The following is a 16,388-nucleotide window of genomic DNA, read 5'->3' on the forward strand; positions in this document are numbered from 1 at the left end:
TTGATTTTGGGGTGAACTGTCCCTTCAAAAAAGATATATCGCAACAAGATCCATTTAGTGAAATAGCATTTGTATGACTGTATTTCTAATGCTCAATCTTTTGCTCCAAGCATTGATTTGGTGTAATCATGAATGAAAGCATTGTAACTTTTATTAATGTAAAGGACAGTAAAAATGCAATCTTTAAGATTCATAAGGAAAATAATAATAATGAAAACAACAACAACAACAACAACAACAACAATTATTATTATTACTATTATTGTTATTATTATATTATATTATTATTATTATTATTATTATTATTATTATTATTATTATTGTTGTTATATAAGTAATAAGTATAATAATAATAATAATAATAAGAAGAAGAAGCAAAATCAAGACAGAATAAAAAAAGATAATAGATGAATTAAAAGACAAATTAAGGTTACGGTTAAAGATACATTTACCACCAAACCACCATAAAAGACAAAAAAAATAAACAATATAAAGAGAAATAAAAGGCAACAGAGATGTCATGAGCACGACTCAGGGAAATAAAATCTGACTCCTCTTTTCAGATTTTCCATATGTCATTCAAAGTTACCCCTCCCTGTAGCCTATAGAGCATCAATGAATGGATATGAATGTGGTGAGAGCAGAGTGAGCTGGTGTGAATCTCTCGCAGCTCTGCACCTTTAAATGTGTCCGCTCCTCCCTCCTCAGTGACAAGCCCGCAGAGCCTCTTTAACGCATCCAGTGGATATGACAAACCAGAGGCGCTCCACGGGCCAGCGTGTCAAATAATAACAATAATCATGGGCTTTAGCGACAGCAGCTCGTCCGAAACTCACACCCTCACACACTAACGAGGCATCTCGGGGCCGTTTTGCGGGTCTGCGGACGCCTCAAAGTTGGAGCGTGCTCGCCCAAATGGACGTCGATGGACTGGAATGAAACCTCCACTTCTTCTGTCGGACTGAAGGAAGGAGGCAAAGAAACCTCTGCATGTTCAAGTTTCCTGCTCCAACCAGAGGGGCATCGGTGCGTGCGTGTTGGATGTGTGTGTGGAAGCGTGTGTCGGGTGCGTGTGTGTGCGCGCCCGCAGGAGCAGCAGCAGCAGCAGGAGCAGCAGCGGCGGCGGTGGCGGCGGCGGCCGCGGGAAGGGAAGTTTAGCGCCGTGATTTGTCTTCTGTCCATCTATTCTGTTGTGTTTTTCATGTCACAGCAGGGGACAGGCGGATTAACCTGATGAAAATTAATCATCTGTGGAGAGGCTCTGTGATCGTGACTATGATGATGATGTCGAGTAAGAGCGTGGAGTGGCTGCAGGAGGAGCTGGAGTCCGGGGCCAGCTCTCTGCTGCTGCTGGACTGCAGACCCCATGAGCTGTACGAGTCCTCGCACATCGAGTCGGCCATCAACCTGGCCATCCCGGGCCTCATGCTCCGGAGGCTGAAGAAGGGCAACCTCCCCATCCGATCCATCATCCCCAACAACGAGGACAAGGAGAAATTTGTCAAGCGGTGCAAGACGGACGTGGTGGTTCTGTACGACGAGGCGACCTCGGAGCGGCAGGAGTCCGGGCTGGGGAGCTCCGTGCTGGGGCTGCTCCTGCAGAAACTGCGGGACGACGGCTGCAAAGCTTTCTACCTGGAGGGTAAGATCAGCTTTGTACCTCAAGATTATGTGTTGTAATTCATAAAAAACTCACACTGACGGAAGACAAATTGTTTAATTCCCCTCTGATGTAATTAACTCAGACTGTCCCAATTACAGGATGGCTGTTCTGAAACTGTCATCCCAACCAAACATGAAACAATTAACGCAAAAACAACATAAATCTTATTTTATTTGACTGTGATCATTTCATTAATAGACAGGCCTGTATTTGTCCATGTTTTAGATGTTTCTGGCATATCTAAAAACGCTATAGATTTTTTTTGACAAGATATTAATTAAAAAAAAGCCTCTTCTTCACATTTAAAAAGCCTCTCGTATTTAGTATTAAAGATTACTAAATCGCTTGTAGGGCTATTTAAGTGTCGCATTGTGGTGATGCTTACCCAAATACAGCTTTCTAAAGTTTGTCATATTTATTATTAATGAACTTTAATAACTAACCCAATATTTTGTCTGTTATCACAAGCAACATAGCAATATTTTTAATAGAAACAATGTAAAACACATGAGTTAACTTTGACAGAACAGTTATTGCAGAGAGAAATAAATCGATAAAAGTGTTTTTTTTATTCTGATCAAGATAAAAGGCTTGAATTATAGACTAAAACAAAAGAAGCGTGCATCGGTGTTTCAATATATAGAGCTGGGTCAAATATGTTTTTAATTAAATACTGCAAAAATGGCCCCGCCATGTTGTGTTCCTTCAGGAAAAGACTGGCGTTTTTGTTTTTTTTGTTGTTGTTTTTTTCATGAATGAACAGGGAAACCTGGAGACGACGGCTGAATAATCCCCCAGCGCCAAAATAAAATGACAGGATGGTTAATGATGGGTACAAAATGCGATCGCGATAGAAAGTGTGGATGTATTTGATTTATTGATAATCGTCTGAATGTTTCGCTGGAGTCACAAGCTCGAGCTGCCATTCACAAAAAGTCCACTGAGCTGAGTAGTGAGTGTAGCAGCAGCAGAGCTGACTGTCCTGCTCATTCTCCCCAGGGCTCAGCTTTTCTCAATGGAGCACATCTGTCCGGCCTGTTTGCTTATTCAGATGACCTAAACATCATGTTATCTGTCATATTAACATGTGAGGCGGTGGTGCATGCAAACATGATATTACTGCTTTTAGCTACATTTCAACCAAAACATCTTTTTGTTCGTTTTCGCTCTATTTTAAATCGCTATCATGATAGAAATTGTAAGTTTGATATTGTTTGTGATGTAGCCTATTAATGTTTCCTGCCTTGATGAAACAAGTTATGTAAAGTGATTTGGATAACCTCAACTACACCTCAATGTGGCTACTGCACAGCCTGTAGTATTCATTTATAGTGGTAAAATTACTCTCAATAGATGTGCCTATTGTTTTAAAAAGTGCTTACTATTTACCACCATTTTTTTCTTTTCGTTGTTATTTTTTATCAAAATTGTATTTATTTGTTTTTTCCCCTTTTATTACTGATTACATGTTTTATTTAATTTTTTTCTTTATACAGGAAAGGACTTAAAAGTAACATTAGCTGTGTTACACTTAAAACTGGCCTGACTCTTTTAAAAAAAAATGGTTGTCAGCATGTTCCTTTTCAGCAGCACAAAAACATAAAACAATACAAATCAAAAACAGCAACCATCAACAGATACAAGACAACAACAAAACACATCTATTATTTTAAAATGTGCTTATCATTTACCACCATTTTTCTTTATTTTTTGGGGGGTCAAAATTAAGTTATTTGAGTTATTTGTTTTTCCTCTTTTCTTTCTAATTGAATGTTTTATTTCATTCCATTATTGTCTTTACACAGGAAAGGACGTAAAAGTAACATTAGGTGTGTTACACTCAAAACTGGACGTTTTTCAGCATGTTCTTTTTCAGCAGCACAAAAACTTCAAACTATACAAAACAAAAACTGCAGCAATCACCAAACTACAACAAAACACATCTTCATCTTTTGTCCTTCAGGTTCATGATCCACCTCCTGTATCCGACACACCTGACACTCAGCTGCCATTTTGTAGATATTGTATCACACAGCCTTGTGGTCATGTGCAGGCGAGAGCATCGATTTGACTCCAACATTGGGGGGGACACATACAGTATGAAACTGGGGGTTCGGGTGTCCCCCGCTAGAACATTTTGAGTGTCAAACACTATATTTTGTGCATTCCAGTAATTTTAAAGGCAATTTGTGCGTTTTCTACACCAATTTTTGTTGTAAATGTCTTGCTTAGATGTTGTCTAAGTAAAAGTTTTTACTGGGGGGGACAAGTGCCCATGTTCTAAATATTGAGAGGGACATCCCCTGCGTCCCCCCTGAATCTACACCTGTGAGCACAGACACTTTTTTATACCACCCAATTAATTATTTTCTTGGCTTTTTCCTCATATTGACTTTTGTCTTTTCCTCCTTCTCCAGGGGGCTTCAACAAGTTCCAGTCCGAGTACCCCGAGCACTGCGAGACCAATCTGGACTGCTCCTGTCCCAGCAGCTCCCCACCAGCCTCCGTCCTCGGTCTGGGAGGACTCCGCATCAGCTCCGACTGCTCGGACGGGGAATCTGACCGTGAGCCGGGCAGCGCCACAGAGTCGGAGGGCAGCCCGCTCCCCAACAACCAGCCAGCATTTCCCGTCCAGATCCTGCCGTACCTTTACCTGGGCTGTGCCAAAGACTCCACCAACCTGGATGTGCTCAGCAAGTACAACATCAAATACATCCTCAACGTGACGCCCAACCTGCCCAACATGTTCGAACACGAAGGCGACTTCAAGTACAAACAGATCCCCATCTCTGATCACTGGAGCCAGAACCTCTCGCAGTTTTTCCCTGAGGCCATTTCATTCATCGGTGAGTAAATGAGGCGAGAACTCAGCCTGTGCCTCAGTGTGTGTTACCACAGATCTGTTGTTGGTAACAGAAGGGTAATCATTATTTTAATTATCAATTAATCAGAGGCACGAGTGTAACTTTGGTTTGAAAAGTGTGAGGAAGTGCATTCTGAATCCCATCTCTTGTATTTTTACATACATTTTGGGAATATGGTAACCAAAACAAAATCTGAGAAATAATTAAGTCGGTCATTATGCTAAATTCTAATAATAATAATAATGATAATCAAAAGAATTGGTTACCACTTTTCTGCCCAGCAACTAATTGATTAATCAACAAATAAAAGTCAGATAATAGTTAAACAGATCTCTTCACAATCTCCTAAAGGCCAAGATGAAATCATTTGTCCAGTCAAACGACCAAAAACCAAAGATATACAATTTACTATTATATACTTTAAAAAGCAGCAAATACATTTACATTTGAGAAATTCGAACAAACGAAATTTTTGCTAAATACAAAGCCTTAAAGGATCAGCTAATCAAATCAATAGCTTTAGAACAGAGTTCCTGTGAATCTTGAAAAAGCCTCAAAGGGCATTACATTTATTTTAAATATCTAAAATTAAGGTTTTTATTAGTTTTAAATGAATTAAATTAATCTTTCAAAAGTCTTAAAAATGTCTTAAAAATGATAATAATGGGAATTATGGGAAAATTGATTTAATCAACCTTTTTTTTTTAACATTTCATTGTAAAAACCATTAATTATCTAATAAAAAAAACAGTATGAAAATGCTATCCACAATTTCCCAAAGGACTAATTGTCCAGTTAAAAGTCCAAACCCCCAAAATATTCAATTGACTATCATATACCTAAGAATATCAGCTTATGTTCATGTATGAGGAACTGCAAACAGTTTGCTCAATAAATTGACTTAAATGATGAGCCAATCAATCACTTCAGAGTGCCTTAGTTGTGCTGCATCATAGGAAGTGTATCCTCCATTACTCATTATGAAGTGAAAAAGATCTAATTTCTGCCATTTAATAGGTTTTGTAGAAATACTTTAAAAGAGAATTAATGGGATATTCTCTTAAAAGTTTCTTTGTCGAGCTGCTTGTAGACTTTAAGATGCCTGTATTTTACTATTCCAGATTAAACATGTAATGACATAACACAAAATATAATGTCTTAAATAAATCCTTGATATTGATTCTTTGAGAATACGGTCATACTCAACCCACAAGAATTTTAAGCCCCTATTTTCGGCATTTCCCGTCATTCCCATCATTTGCTGGGACTTAATTCCCAGAGAATGAGTAAATTCCCTCTCTGATGAGTCAATGAGAACCAGTCTTTCTGTTTCAGATTGTCCAGACCCACAGATTTTTCTTTCTCTTTTAAAGACTAATGTCCTTGCTTAGGTGGGAGGAAGTGTGACATATGCCAGAGCCAGAGGTCGTGGCAGATTTGGGTCATGCTAATGTTGAATGTTGCCGTCTGGCTGGCTGTAATGTGTGGGGATTACATCAGGTCTATTTAGAAACAGCAGGGTAATTATGGGTGAAGGAGAGAAGCTCGCGCTGTAAAAGAGACCCAGATGTGACCTTACAATGTTCTGTTGTGAACTGCGAATTCCTTAAATATCTGAAATTATTGTGTGTGAACATGTAAAGACGGAGGATTTTGATGTTTTCTGCAAACTGATAAATGGACAGTTTTTGCCGCACAATCTGAAGATCAGTTCAGAGCAGATTAACCGCCGGTTACGTGTTTGACTTCTGAGTCTCGTATAGTTGTGGAATGTGAGCACACATCACATATAAATTTAATTTGGCATCCGCTTGGCAGCCTGAGCTCGAGAGCCAACTGACCCCAATCCTACAACAAGAGATGCAGGCGGAGAGAGTGAGGAGAGGCAGAGAGAGATAAAGGAGAGGATGAAAGAGAAATAGAGGAGGAAGAAAGGAAAGAAGCACTTTACTCTCTCGCTCTGATGGCCTGTAGTGATGCAAGTGCAAGGCCTCGAAACGGAGAGAAGGTAGATGGATGTAGCCCGTTAATAATGTAAGATGCTTTTTCTTATTCAGGTTTTTCTGCAGACTGAGAGCTAGAAAGCAGAATGAAACGTGACTTTATCTCTGTCATTGAGAAAGGTCATTCTCAATTTAAAAAAAAAAAAAAACAGACATAAAAATATTAAATGTTTACATAGAAAGATCTAATTGTCATCTCTTGTATTATCACTTGGAGTCTGTATGTGTCGTACAGTGTGAGTGACTTTAAGTGGAGTTGTATTGTGATGATATAATGTGATCTATAATGTTTTGTGACAAATTATTTTAATTTAGATGTAAATGAATGCTACCAAAATGTAGTTGTTGGAGTTATAGATATATTTGTTTACTTGTGAAGAATTTTGTCTCATCTGATGACTAACAGTGCTATTCTGTCAATTGCTTTAAACGATTTTAAGCTGTAGGTGTTTGTCATGCCTAAATAAGCAACGAGCCAAATTTAAAGTTAGGGAAAAAACACAAATTTTAGGTTTGATTTATGAAGTTTCACACTCAAAACCCTCAAGTGTGATCAGAGAGTGTTCTGGCATCACTTTTTTTTTACTGAACTCTGCCAACTCATAACCAGCAAGAGGAGCACAGAGAAAAAAAAAGAAATGCAGAAATATGTCGTGTGAAACCAAAACTGTCCAAACTTTGGCAAGAAAATTGTGTGTTCATGTAGGATTGGCTTGTAATAACAAGTTTATTTTTTTAAAAAAAAAGATTTTCATAGCCTTTAAATATAAGTTTGATGATTTTTTTTTAAAAATGCGATTTGATATTGATAATCTCTAAATATTGGTCATTGTTTATTAGGATCCCTGTTGGCTCTTACCTTTGGGACAACTACTCTTCACAGAGAATTTAAATATACAGTATAATCAATAAATGCTTACGTAATATACTCTACATAAAACAGCTACAATATCAACATTAACACAAATAAATCTCAATTTATTTGCACATCCGAATAGCAGAGAAACAAAATGGAAAATAATATTAATTCTGCCTATTTATATATCTCTTAAAATAACCTCTGTAGCTGTTTTTTGAAACCTTTCCTTTAGAGTCTGGAATTTAAAGTATGGGAGATGTTCCTACACATAACTGTTTTATTACAATGTCAGTTTCAACCATATTGTACAATTGATCTTGAAATGTTTTTTAAAGAATAATTTGTATTGTCAGTAAAACTGTAGATCAGAGACTTTCCCTTGTGGCTTACTGACAGTGTTTACAAGCACCAAATATTAGGGTTTTTTCCCTTATTCTGAAAAAAAAAAATCCCTTCTAGGCTGTTTACATGGCGAATAAAAATGAATATTCCCCTAATATTACTGTATATGTGCAGCCATGTCTATTCCAGTTAACATAGCGTCACATGTCGTTTATCATGTCAAAATATAGAAAAGTGGAACAGCCGGAGCCACATGCACCATTTGCTTCTTTGCATCAAACTAGGATTTTTTAAAAGTTTCCTTCTGTTGGTGGATTTGTTGGACCATGCGGACACAGTCTTCCTCTTTCATTCCAACATCCACCTTGAAAAGGTCGCCGATGGCATTTGCACACATCCCGAAACCTGTTGATATCCAAGTCTTTTGGGATGTTTAAAAATAGGTTCATTTCTCCTTCTGATCAGAAATGTGGGTTTTTCGTTCGGGCATGCATCTCTACCCTAAAGCCATACAATCTGTTGGCTCTTTGGTTTGTGTGCGAAGCATCTATGACAACACACAGAGCTGACTGTGAACAGGCAAGACGACATGTGTCACAAAATGTGGTAGAAACCACAAATGAAATACATATTCTCAATGTGCCGTATAATTATCCAAATGTCTAAACTGGAAAGGGGTTAATTTGGAATATCTAAAGTATGCTGTTTACGTAACCTGCTTCAAATTTGGAATATTGTCAAAATTGGAGTGTAAGTGTGCATGTAAATGTAGTCACTGATAATTTGAAACCTAAAGTGTATTGCTGAAACATACAGCAGGTTTTAACAGTGATCTCATTCCTCCTCTCTTCTCCTCATTCACTCACTCATCTTTTTTCCTTCCTCCTCTGTCCCTCCCTCTCCTCCTCAGATGAGGCGCGCTCAAAAAAGTGCGGCATCCTGGTGCACTGTCTGGCCGGGATCAGCCGCTCGGTGACCGTCACGGTGGCCTACCTGATGCAGAAGCTCAACCTGTCGCTCAACGACGCCTACGACTTTGTTAAGCGGAAAAAGTCTAACATTTCCCCAAATTTCAACTTCATGGGCCAGCTCCTGGACTTTGAGCGGACGCTGGGCCTCAACAGCCCCTGCGACAACCACTCGACCTCCCCGCCTCATGACCAGCTCTTCTTCACCACCCCGACCAATCACAATGTGTTTCAACTGGACACACTGGAGTCCACATGAAAGTTAAATGGGGACTGTCCCTTTTTTGGGGTTCGAAAGGTGGTGTTGTTGCCACAGTAACAAGCGGCTGCACTGGAGGGAAGCAGCCAGTTTAATGAATGTTTTAGCCTCCCGAGGCTCGTTGTCTGAGAGCCTGGCCATGGAGCAGCGTCGGAGGGGCAGGGGAGGTCAAAGATGCCACGTTAAAAAGGGGACGGGGTGTTTTTTTAACCCAGAAGGGGAACTGACAGATATGTTTACGATGGCGTCCTCCTCAGGAGTTGATTGAAATCGAGGGAGGAAGAGCCCCGTTCAACTTGTCTTGTAACGGAGAACCAAGGAGACTTAACTGACTGAGACACTGAGCGAAGGACGCAGCAGGACAGACAGCTTCATACAAAGATAGGAAAAATCTACAGCGCTCGACTTATGAGATAACAACATCCTCTCTGTCTTTCTAACTCGGCTTGCGAGCTGAGCTGACTGGTGCCAAGTGGAGAATCTGGGATTTACTTGTAGGAAATCTCGCTCTACTGAATGTAGAGTTTTACAAACCAAGGAATTAACACATGTGCGCGCACACACACACACACACACACACATAAACAAAGTATGTATGTTTGTCTGTACTGTATGTATGTTAACGTACATAGCAGAAAATGTATGGGCAGTCCTTAACAAATTCAGTATGTCTATATGCATTTTTGTATATTTTTGTGTACATTTACGCACAAATCTATACCTTATATAAATATATACGCATAGAAATCTTATCTATCCAATCCAACAATGGCTTAAGAGATTGTAAAATTAAAGAAGGAGAATGGGTGTGGCGGCGCCAACAAAGAGGAACGTTGTGATATTCCTAGTTGTCTTTTTTTTTAGTTTCGTTTTTCTTTTAGGTTTGTAATGACCTAATGCAGTTTGCACAGTGGTGTAGCCATTGACTTGTTGGCACTCGGAGCCGGTGCTGGAAGCAGGCAGATAAAGGGACATTCAGAGAAGAGGAGCGGAGAGGAGAGGCCAGTCCCAGGCTGCGACGAGTCCCAACAGCTGCACAGCGGAGTGGGGAGGGAGCAGGAACTGGCCCCCGAGCAGAGGACGAGGTTCAGGGGTTAGGGGTTAAGACAAGCAATGGGTCGGACATTGGCATGGGGGTTGGGTGTTGGTGAAGCAGCTACAGTAGAGTTGACATTTGGCCAAGTACAAGTTCCCAATTCCTACTTCCTTCCCCAGTATGACTGTTCATCCAGTTGCCTTATAAGAAGTACCAGTTGTTTCCACCAGCTGTTTTGATTAGTTGTTTCTTTTCAGTTCGAAACTAATCTACCGAACTTCCTTCATTATTTCATCACAGGATATTGTCCGACCAGTATGTTTGCCAAACTGGTTCCTCGCAGCTCTGTTTTTTGTACTCTGAGGCTTGAATGAGAAGTCGTTTGAGGATGCAAAGGCAACATTTCTGAGCAACTTTTTGGGCAGCTTATCATAGCAACCTCGGGCAAAGGAAGTGCCTCAACAGTCTTGTATTACCTTACTTCTTTTTGCCTAAGAGGAAGTTGTTCAATTTGTTGTCCTATCTTAGGTCCCTTTTAGGATACAGGTACAAATTTGCCAAAAAATGGACTCTGGGACAAGAGGCTGTGATTATACTGGTCTCTGTGTTGGGATTATGGTGTCATGAACTGGGACTGGCCTCAGCTACAGACTGCACTTAGCTACTTCAATAGCTTCACGTCCCTTAACTGCGTTGGAGAAAACGGGAGGAATGTCTTTCTGTAAAGGGATCACCCATTTCGTCAAGGAAAAGTTTGTCTGAGTGGATTCACCCTTAAGCCTTGGGTATATGAAAGATATATTAAACACAAATTGATATAAATATATATATTAGAGCTAATAGTAAACAGATCTATATTATTTTGTATACCTGAGCATGCTGTGGTACTGTATGCTCTCTAACAGTAGAAGTAACCACGGGTTGGGATGTTGCTTTAAAAAGGTGGGAAGACGAACGATGAGGTCTGTTTTTTTAACTGCTGTTGCTGCTGAACACAGCGGTATACAGCGTGTGGTCAAAGAGTTTTCTGAGATCCTGTCCACATCAGAAGTATCTTTAAGAGAGAGTCCAAAAACGTGCAAATTTCCTTCTGCTGCAGGAGTTGTCTGTTAAATATAAGTTTTTCTGTCATGAGTGTAACAACACTGCAGCACTTGTGGCAATGACTGTGGGTAGGTTGGTGTCATGCAAGAACATTTTAATTTTTTCTTACTCTTAATCTCTTACTTTTTCTGTAAGGGTTGCTTTTATGAGTGTTTTAGGTCAGATTCAGCTTGTAATATGCAGAAACATTACATAAATCTCTCGTTTCAACCTAATTATTGCCACCTCAATTTCGAGAACCCATTGGCTATCCGTGTGACAACGTTTTAACCTCTTGGGACAATGGCCAAAATTTCAGGGGTTGCAGTGTAGCCAGCGGTCATCCAAGACATCCTTGTCTGTGTACCGTCACTGTTTACAGTCCGATTAGCAATCTGGAACCCACCAGCCATTGGTCTGATGATAATATCTCTACAGATTTTTAAGCTAAATTTTTAAAAGCTAAAAAAATAAAGCTATATCAAGGTCAGACGATAGCCATTGGGTTCCTAGATTGCATTTCGGCCAATGTATTCTGCCTCTTTTGCTCTCCACACAAACTGTTTACCTGCATTTAACCAAAGTCCACTCAAATGTGATTTGTCAATGCTACTCTGACTACTAACAGACACACTTCTGATACCAAAATCTTGCCTGTTGCCTACAAATCCTGCATTTTTGTGCAGATTTCTGTTTATAGAGATTATTGCCACCTGTTCAAGAGGATGTGCACATCTGTGAGTTGTAATTGTTCGCATAATTGCTGCTTTAAATTGCTTTCTAAGGCTGCCTGTTCAGCTCCATTTGTAGTACAGTTTCATTCACAAAAATATAAAAGGAAGAATTAATCAGACATAACATTTAGTTGTTGCAGTGGTCTTATAAGAAATTTTTAAAAAAAATATATGCTACAGTGTCATCACAGACATTCTTTGACAGAAATAAAGCAGGAACCTTGATATGAAATCAGATGCTAAAAAAAGCATCTTGACATTGGAAACACAGCTACATTCAGCCGTTCTCTGTAACTGCGTATCCTGTTCGGGGTCATTGGAGGGCTAGAGATGATCCCAGCTGACACTGGGCAAGAAGTAAGGGACACCCTGGACAGGTCACCAGACCATCAGAGGGCTGACACATAGACAGCCATTCATGAGAACCACAGCTGCTTTTATTTTTATTTGCACCGTTTCAAGCAACTGCATATCCTCCTCTGACCTGTTAGTCTGGGACAGACCTGTAGTTGGTTGAAATATTGCTGTTAAAACTAAAAGTAAAATGTAGAAAATAAGTTATCTTATAAATCACCTGCATGTGATGCTGAAGAATGAATCTGTTTGTATGAATGGTTCTTGCATGAGGCCCATTGTTCATAGTGAGTTTCAGAGGTTTGGTTTCAGAGCGGTGATGTGGACGGGGTCTAACCAGAAACACAGAACTGGGTTTCAAAGGGGACAGCAGTTGAATCTGAACAGGGTTGGTTTTAGCTGGCCTTATATAATCTTTCTAACTTGTTTCTAATGCTGACTGTTCAATACTTTGTATCTCACTTTAGAAAAACATTGTGTAAAAAGAAAAAGTGAAACGTTTGTTTATCTGTTATTTGAATCAGAACATGGTAATAATAGACAGCGAGCTGTCTTTTTTACCGTTAACGGGTCACACAAGGTCCTCTTTGTTACTCTGCAATATATCAAACACCTTTTTGCAGTATTTTGTAGATCCAAGACCTCAAAATTTTTAAAATCTTCTTCTTTTGTACTATATCTATTCTATTATACTTATACAAGATTCAGCTCGATATGGCTTGTGGACTGAAGTAACATTTCACCTGGGGTGTCCAAAATGTTGGGCCGAAGTGCCCATTATTAACCTGAGAGAGGCCCTCATTAACACACACACACACACAAACACACACGCACAGCTTCACACAGCCAGAGCTGCTGTGGTTTAGCATGCCAGTTATGTTTCACAATAGAGGATTACACCACCCGACTTAGAAACTACAAGGTCTTTTTCCGTCTTGTTTTGATATAATGTGCTCTATGCTATTCCTGTGGCCTTTCAATATGAATATATATCTAAGTATATATATGTTATGAATTTATATGCAAAAGTTCCTCTCCTATTATAGCATCAGAGATGAAAATAATACAACCATGCTTGAATGGCCTTCCCTCGTCTGTAGTCATACCCCACTTACAATAAGAAAAATGACTTGATCACTTGCACCCTAGGATTGAAATATATTTCAGTACGGAGCTTTTCTATTTAAAAAGAGTATGGTTGATTTCAAGCTGCTTTCTTGTATTTTTTGTGTCTTTGTAACAATGAAAGAGAAATCAAGTCTTTTTCTCTGTTTGTAAATTTGCCAGATCACGGGAACGGCCGTTTCTGTGTCCTTAAACTTGTAGCTACATCTCGGTAAGAATGTGTTCGGTGAGGGAAAGACGTTGCGTAAGCGAAGGCAGAGAGGTGGCAGCGCTAAAATACAAAGTGAAAGAAAAAGTGAATGATTTTAAAAATGTTACCTCAGTGAGGAATTTTTCAGGGATTTTTTTGACAATGCATCTTGCATCGTGTTACAGCTTCAAACACACGTTGAATAGCTGTTTTGTATTGTGCTGTAAACAGTTTTTAAAAAAGATGCAATCTGTCTGTGTATAAAAACAAGGGGCATGTTAACCGGGGCAGGTTCACCTTTCTGTCTACTGAAGGAAATACGATTGACCCTATGTATTGTACAGTGTATGGAAACAACACAAGACATGTTTATACCGCAAATAAATATTGAAATATTTTTTTCTTTAACATGTTTCCTTTTTATTTCTTACCACAAAATCACATAAAAATCACTTCAAATAGTTATTACAATGGACGCAGGAATTTGCTATAATTACATTGATCAACATCCGGACAGCTAACATGGTTCAATATTTGTTTGATTATTTTCTTGATTGATTGGTTGATTTACAAGATAATACTGTAAGGCAGTATTTTCTGGCAGAAGGGTCGGGATTAGAAAAACATATATCTGCCAAACATCACATATCACAAAATTATGTGAATTTAAACTTTAAATATATAATTTAAATATTAGGATATTTAAAGTGTCTTTATGATATTTATCAGCAACTGTAACTTCTCTTATGATGACCTATTTACTATTATTACTAGGGGTGTATTGACTAAATGAGCAATGATCACGTTGCATCGATGGAAAGTGTAAAAATCGATCCATAACATTCTCTTTCAGGCTGCCCTTATTTTGAAAGTCTGTGTCACGTCACACAGCGTCCGGCAGATAATGGCGAGCAGCCAAGAGAAAGATGGGGATTATAACGCTGTTTACTCGGGAATAAATCATCAGTGTGGAAATGGTTTGTTTTCGGAGAAACTGCGAGTCAACAGACGGCGCACGTCATATACAAACAAAAGCCGAGGAAACAGGAAGTACCTGCCGGGCTACTTCGCTAACTTCTTGCTAACGTTACGTTAGCGGCTCTGTTTCAGCAATGTGGACTGAAATAAACGTGCATGTGGACTGAAAATCATCCGCACTGTTCTGTCAGGAGGTGCAGGGACTAAAACCAGCGGTGAGTAAGACAAAGCATAAATAATAGTAAATTGGTTAAGTTATGAGTAGAGGAAAAGTCCGCTAGCCGCTAAGCTAATCTATGCAATGTGAAATGCCATAGGCTTATGCTTATAACATTAGCATGTTGTGTATGTGGGAAATATGACAGTTGTTTTGTCTATGATTATTGACAGTTATTTTTGAGATTTCTACTTTAGTGAAAAGATCTTGTTGTTAATCCACGTTTTGAGGATGTCGGGAAAAGTTTGTCATACAGCTCTGAAGTTTAAGGAAAAAAGATTATGGTCTGACATATAATGAAAACATTTTTTTCCAGAAAGCGTTTCAAAACAGAATGATCCCGTTTTAATTATTTCCAATTATGTATATGTTGTTTTTATCTTTTCTAGCCAAAAGCAAAAAAAGACTGTTAAATTAGCAGATAATATCGGCCCATGTCGATCACAGGCCACTATATTGATTCGATTAAAAATCGTATCGTGGTAGAATTTGTAATATCGACAAATATCGTGTCGTTGTCCAAAGTATCAATATAATATTGTATCGTGATGAAACCAGTGATTTGGCTGTGTGCAGCTTATTTCACACTTTACCTATCAGCCTGATGAATTCTGTTTTTGATGATGCTCGAGAGCCTCTTGTGGTTACAGATATTCACAGTCGACAGTTGAAAAATCTATTTTAATAACCAGCATTGACTACCAACCTCTCACTCCTCTCAACCAGCCGGGCCACAGTTTGGCCTTCGTCTTGGCTCAAAAACTGGTACCCAGAGTAAAGTTTAGTCTTATTTTGAACCAGAGCATCTACCAGTGAATTCCATACACAATATGTTATACAGCACTTTCGTTAGGCATGATACCAGATGAAAAAAAAAATATTTTTGTTATCTTAGCTGCCTTATCGGCTGTAAGGAGCCGGGAGAGACAACTCTACTGGGCGCAGCTGTGCCAGTGCATCGTTTAGATGTCTAGATGCAGATCTGCACTCAAGAGCACTTTGCTATTTATTCTTTATTATTAGTTTTACTATATTGTCATTATTTGTTTGTAGACCAGCCTCCACTTAAAGGTGCCCACAGGAGGAGTTTAAGTTGTTGACAAAAGCATTAATAAACATATCTGCATACAACTACATTTTAGTTTTTTACACATCAATTAAATGTTTATATACCGAATGTTAAATAGGGAACTTGAAATAAAGTGTCGATTCTAGACTTAATGGCAAATAAGCCTTTACAAAAAAGATGGCTAGCTTCCCCTAATCTTTTTCCAAACACACACACACACACACACACACACACACACACACACAGAGGGTTTGTCTTGTTGTATCTTGTATCTTCTGTCTTGTTGTTTCTAAAGTTTCTGGCAGCTACATATCCGATTGCTTAAACTGAAACTGCAACTTCCCTTTCCATACTGTACCCTGCTGTGTATGTTTAGTGAGCAGTGAAGAAGAAACAGGTTTTCTGTTTTGACCATAAAAAAACTGAAACTAGAAAAAAAACACCTCAGCTGCTTCAATCACAATCTAACCCCTGCAAATGACCAAATGTCTGCATTTCAGTGCATCGTTTAAAAAATATTAAGACATTTGGGGAAATATGTTTATTTGCTTTCTTGCAGAGAGATAGATGAGGAGATCGATACCACAACTGTCGAGAATGCAATTAACATGCATCTCTGTATCTCTTGCATATTCTTTTAATAC

At 39.0% G+C, this 16,388-nt stretch overlaps 1 protein-coding gene and 1 long non-coding RNA gene across 2 annotated transcripts in view; both read left to right on the forward strand.

Annotated features, from left to right (window-relative positions):
* Positions 1-376: 376 nt before the first annotated feature.
* Positions 377-13,888, forward strand: dusp7 (dual specificity phosphatase 7). Its single transcript, XM_042506167.2, has 3 exons — positions 377-1,642; positions 4,081-4,509; positions 8,642-13,888. The coding sequence occupies exons 1-3, from the start codon at positions 1,234-1,236 to the stop codon at positions 8,956-8,958; spliced, it is 1,155 nt and encodes a 384-aa protein (XP_042362101.1). The 5' UTR covers positions 377-1,233; the 3' UTR covers positions 8,959-13,888.
* A 496-nt stretch (positions 13,889-14,384) lies between these two features.
* LOC148190221 (uncharacterized) overlaps positions 14,385-16,388 on the forward strand; it is a 40,750-nt gene continuing 38,746 nt past the window's right edge. Inside the window, exon 1 of the long non-coding RNA XR_015775328.1 lies at positions 14,385-14,673. This is a non-coding gene — a long non-coding RNA (uncharacterized LOC148190221). The remainder of the gene's footprint in view (positions 14,674-16,388) is intronic.

Source organism: Plectropomus leopardus, chromosome 2 (genome assembly GCF_026936395.1).
Source record: "Plectropomus leopardus strain MGB_pleo_1.0 chromosome 2, ASM2693639v1, whole genome shotgun sequence".
NCBI classification, from domain to species: domain Eukaryota; kingdom Metazoa; phylum Chordata; class Actinopteri; order Perciformes; family Serranidae; genus Plectropomus; species Plectropomus leopardus.

Bases quoted from the DNA above. Each gene is read 5' to 3' on its own strand.
- dusp7 (XM_042506167.2), top strand. From the start codon at position 1,234: ATGAAAATTAATCATCTGTGGAGAGGCTCTGTGATCGTGACTATGATG. The intron at 1,643-4,080 runs GTAAGATCAGCT...CTCCTTCTCCAG, and splicing joins CAAAGCTTTCTACCTGGAGG to GGGGCTTCAACAAGTTCCAG. The intron at 4,510-8,641 runs GTGAGTAAATGA...TCTCCTCCTCAG, and splicing joins TGAGGCCATTTCATTCATCG to ATGAGGCGCGCTCAAAAAAG.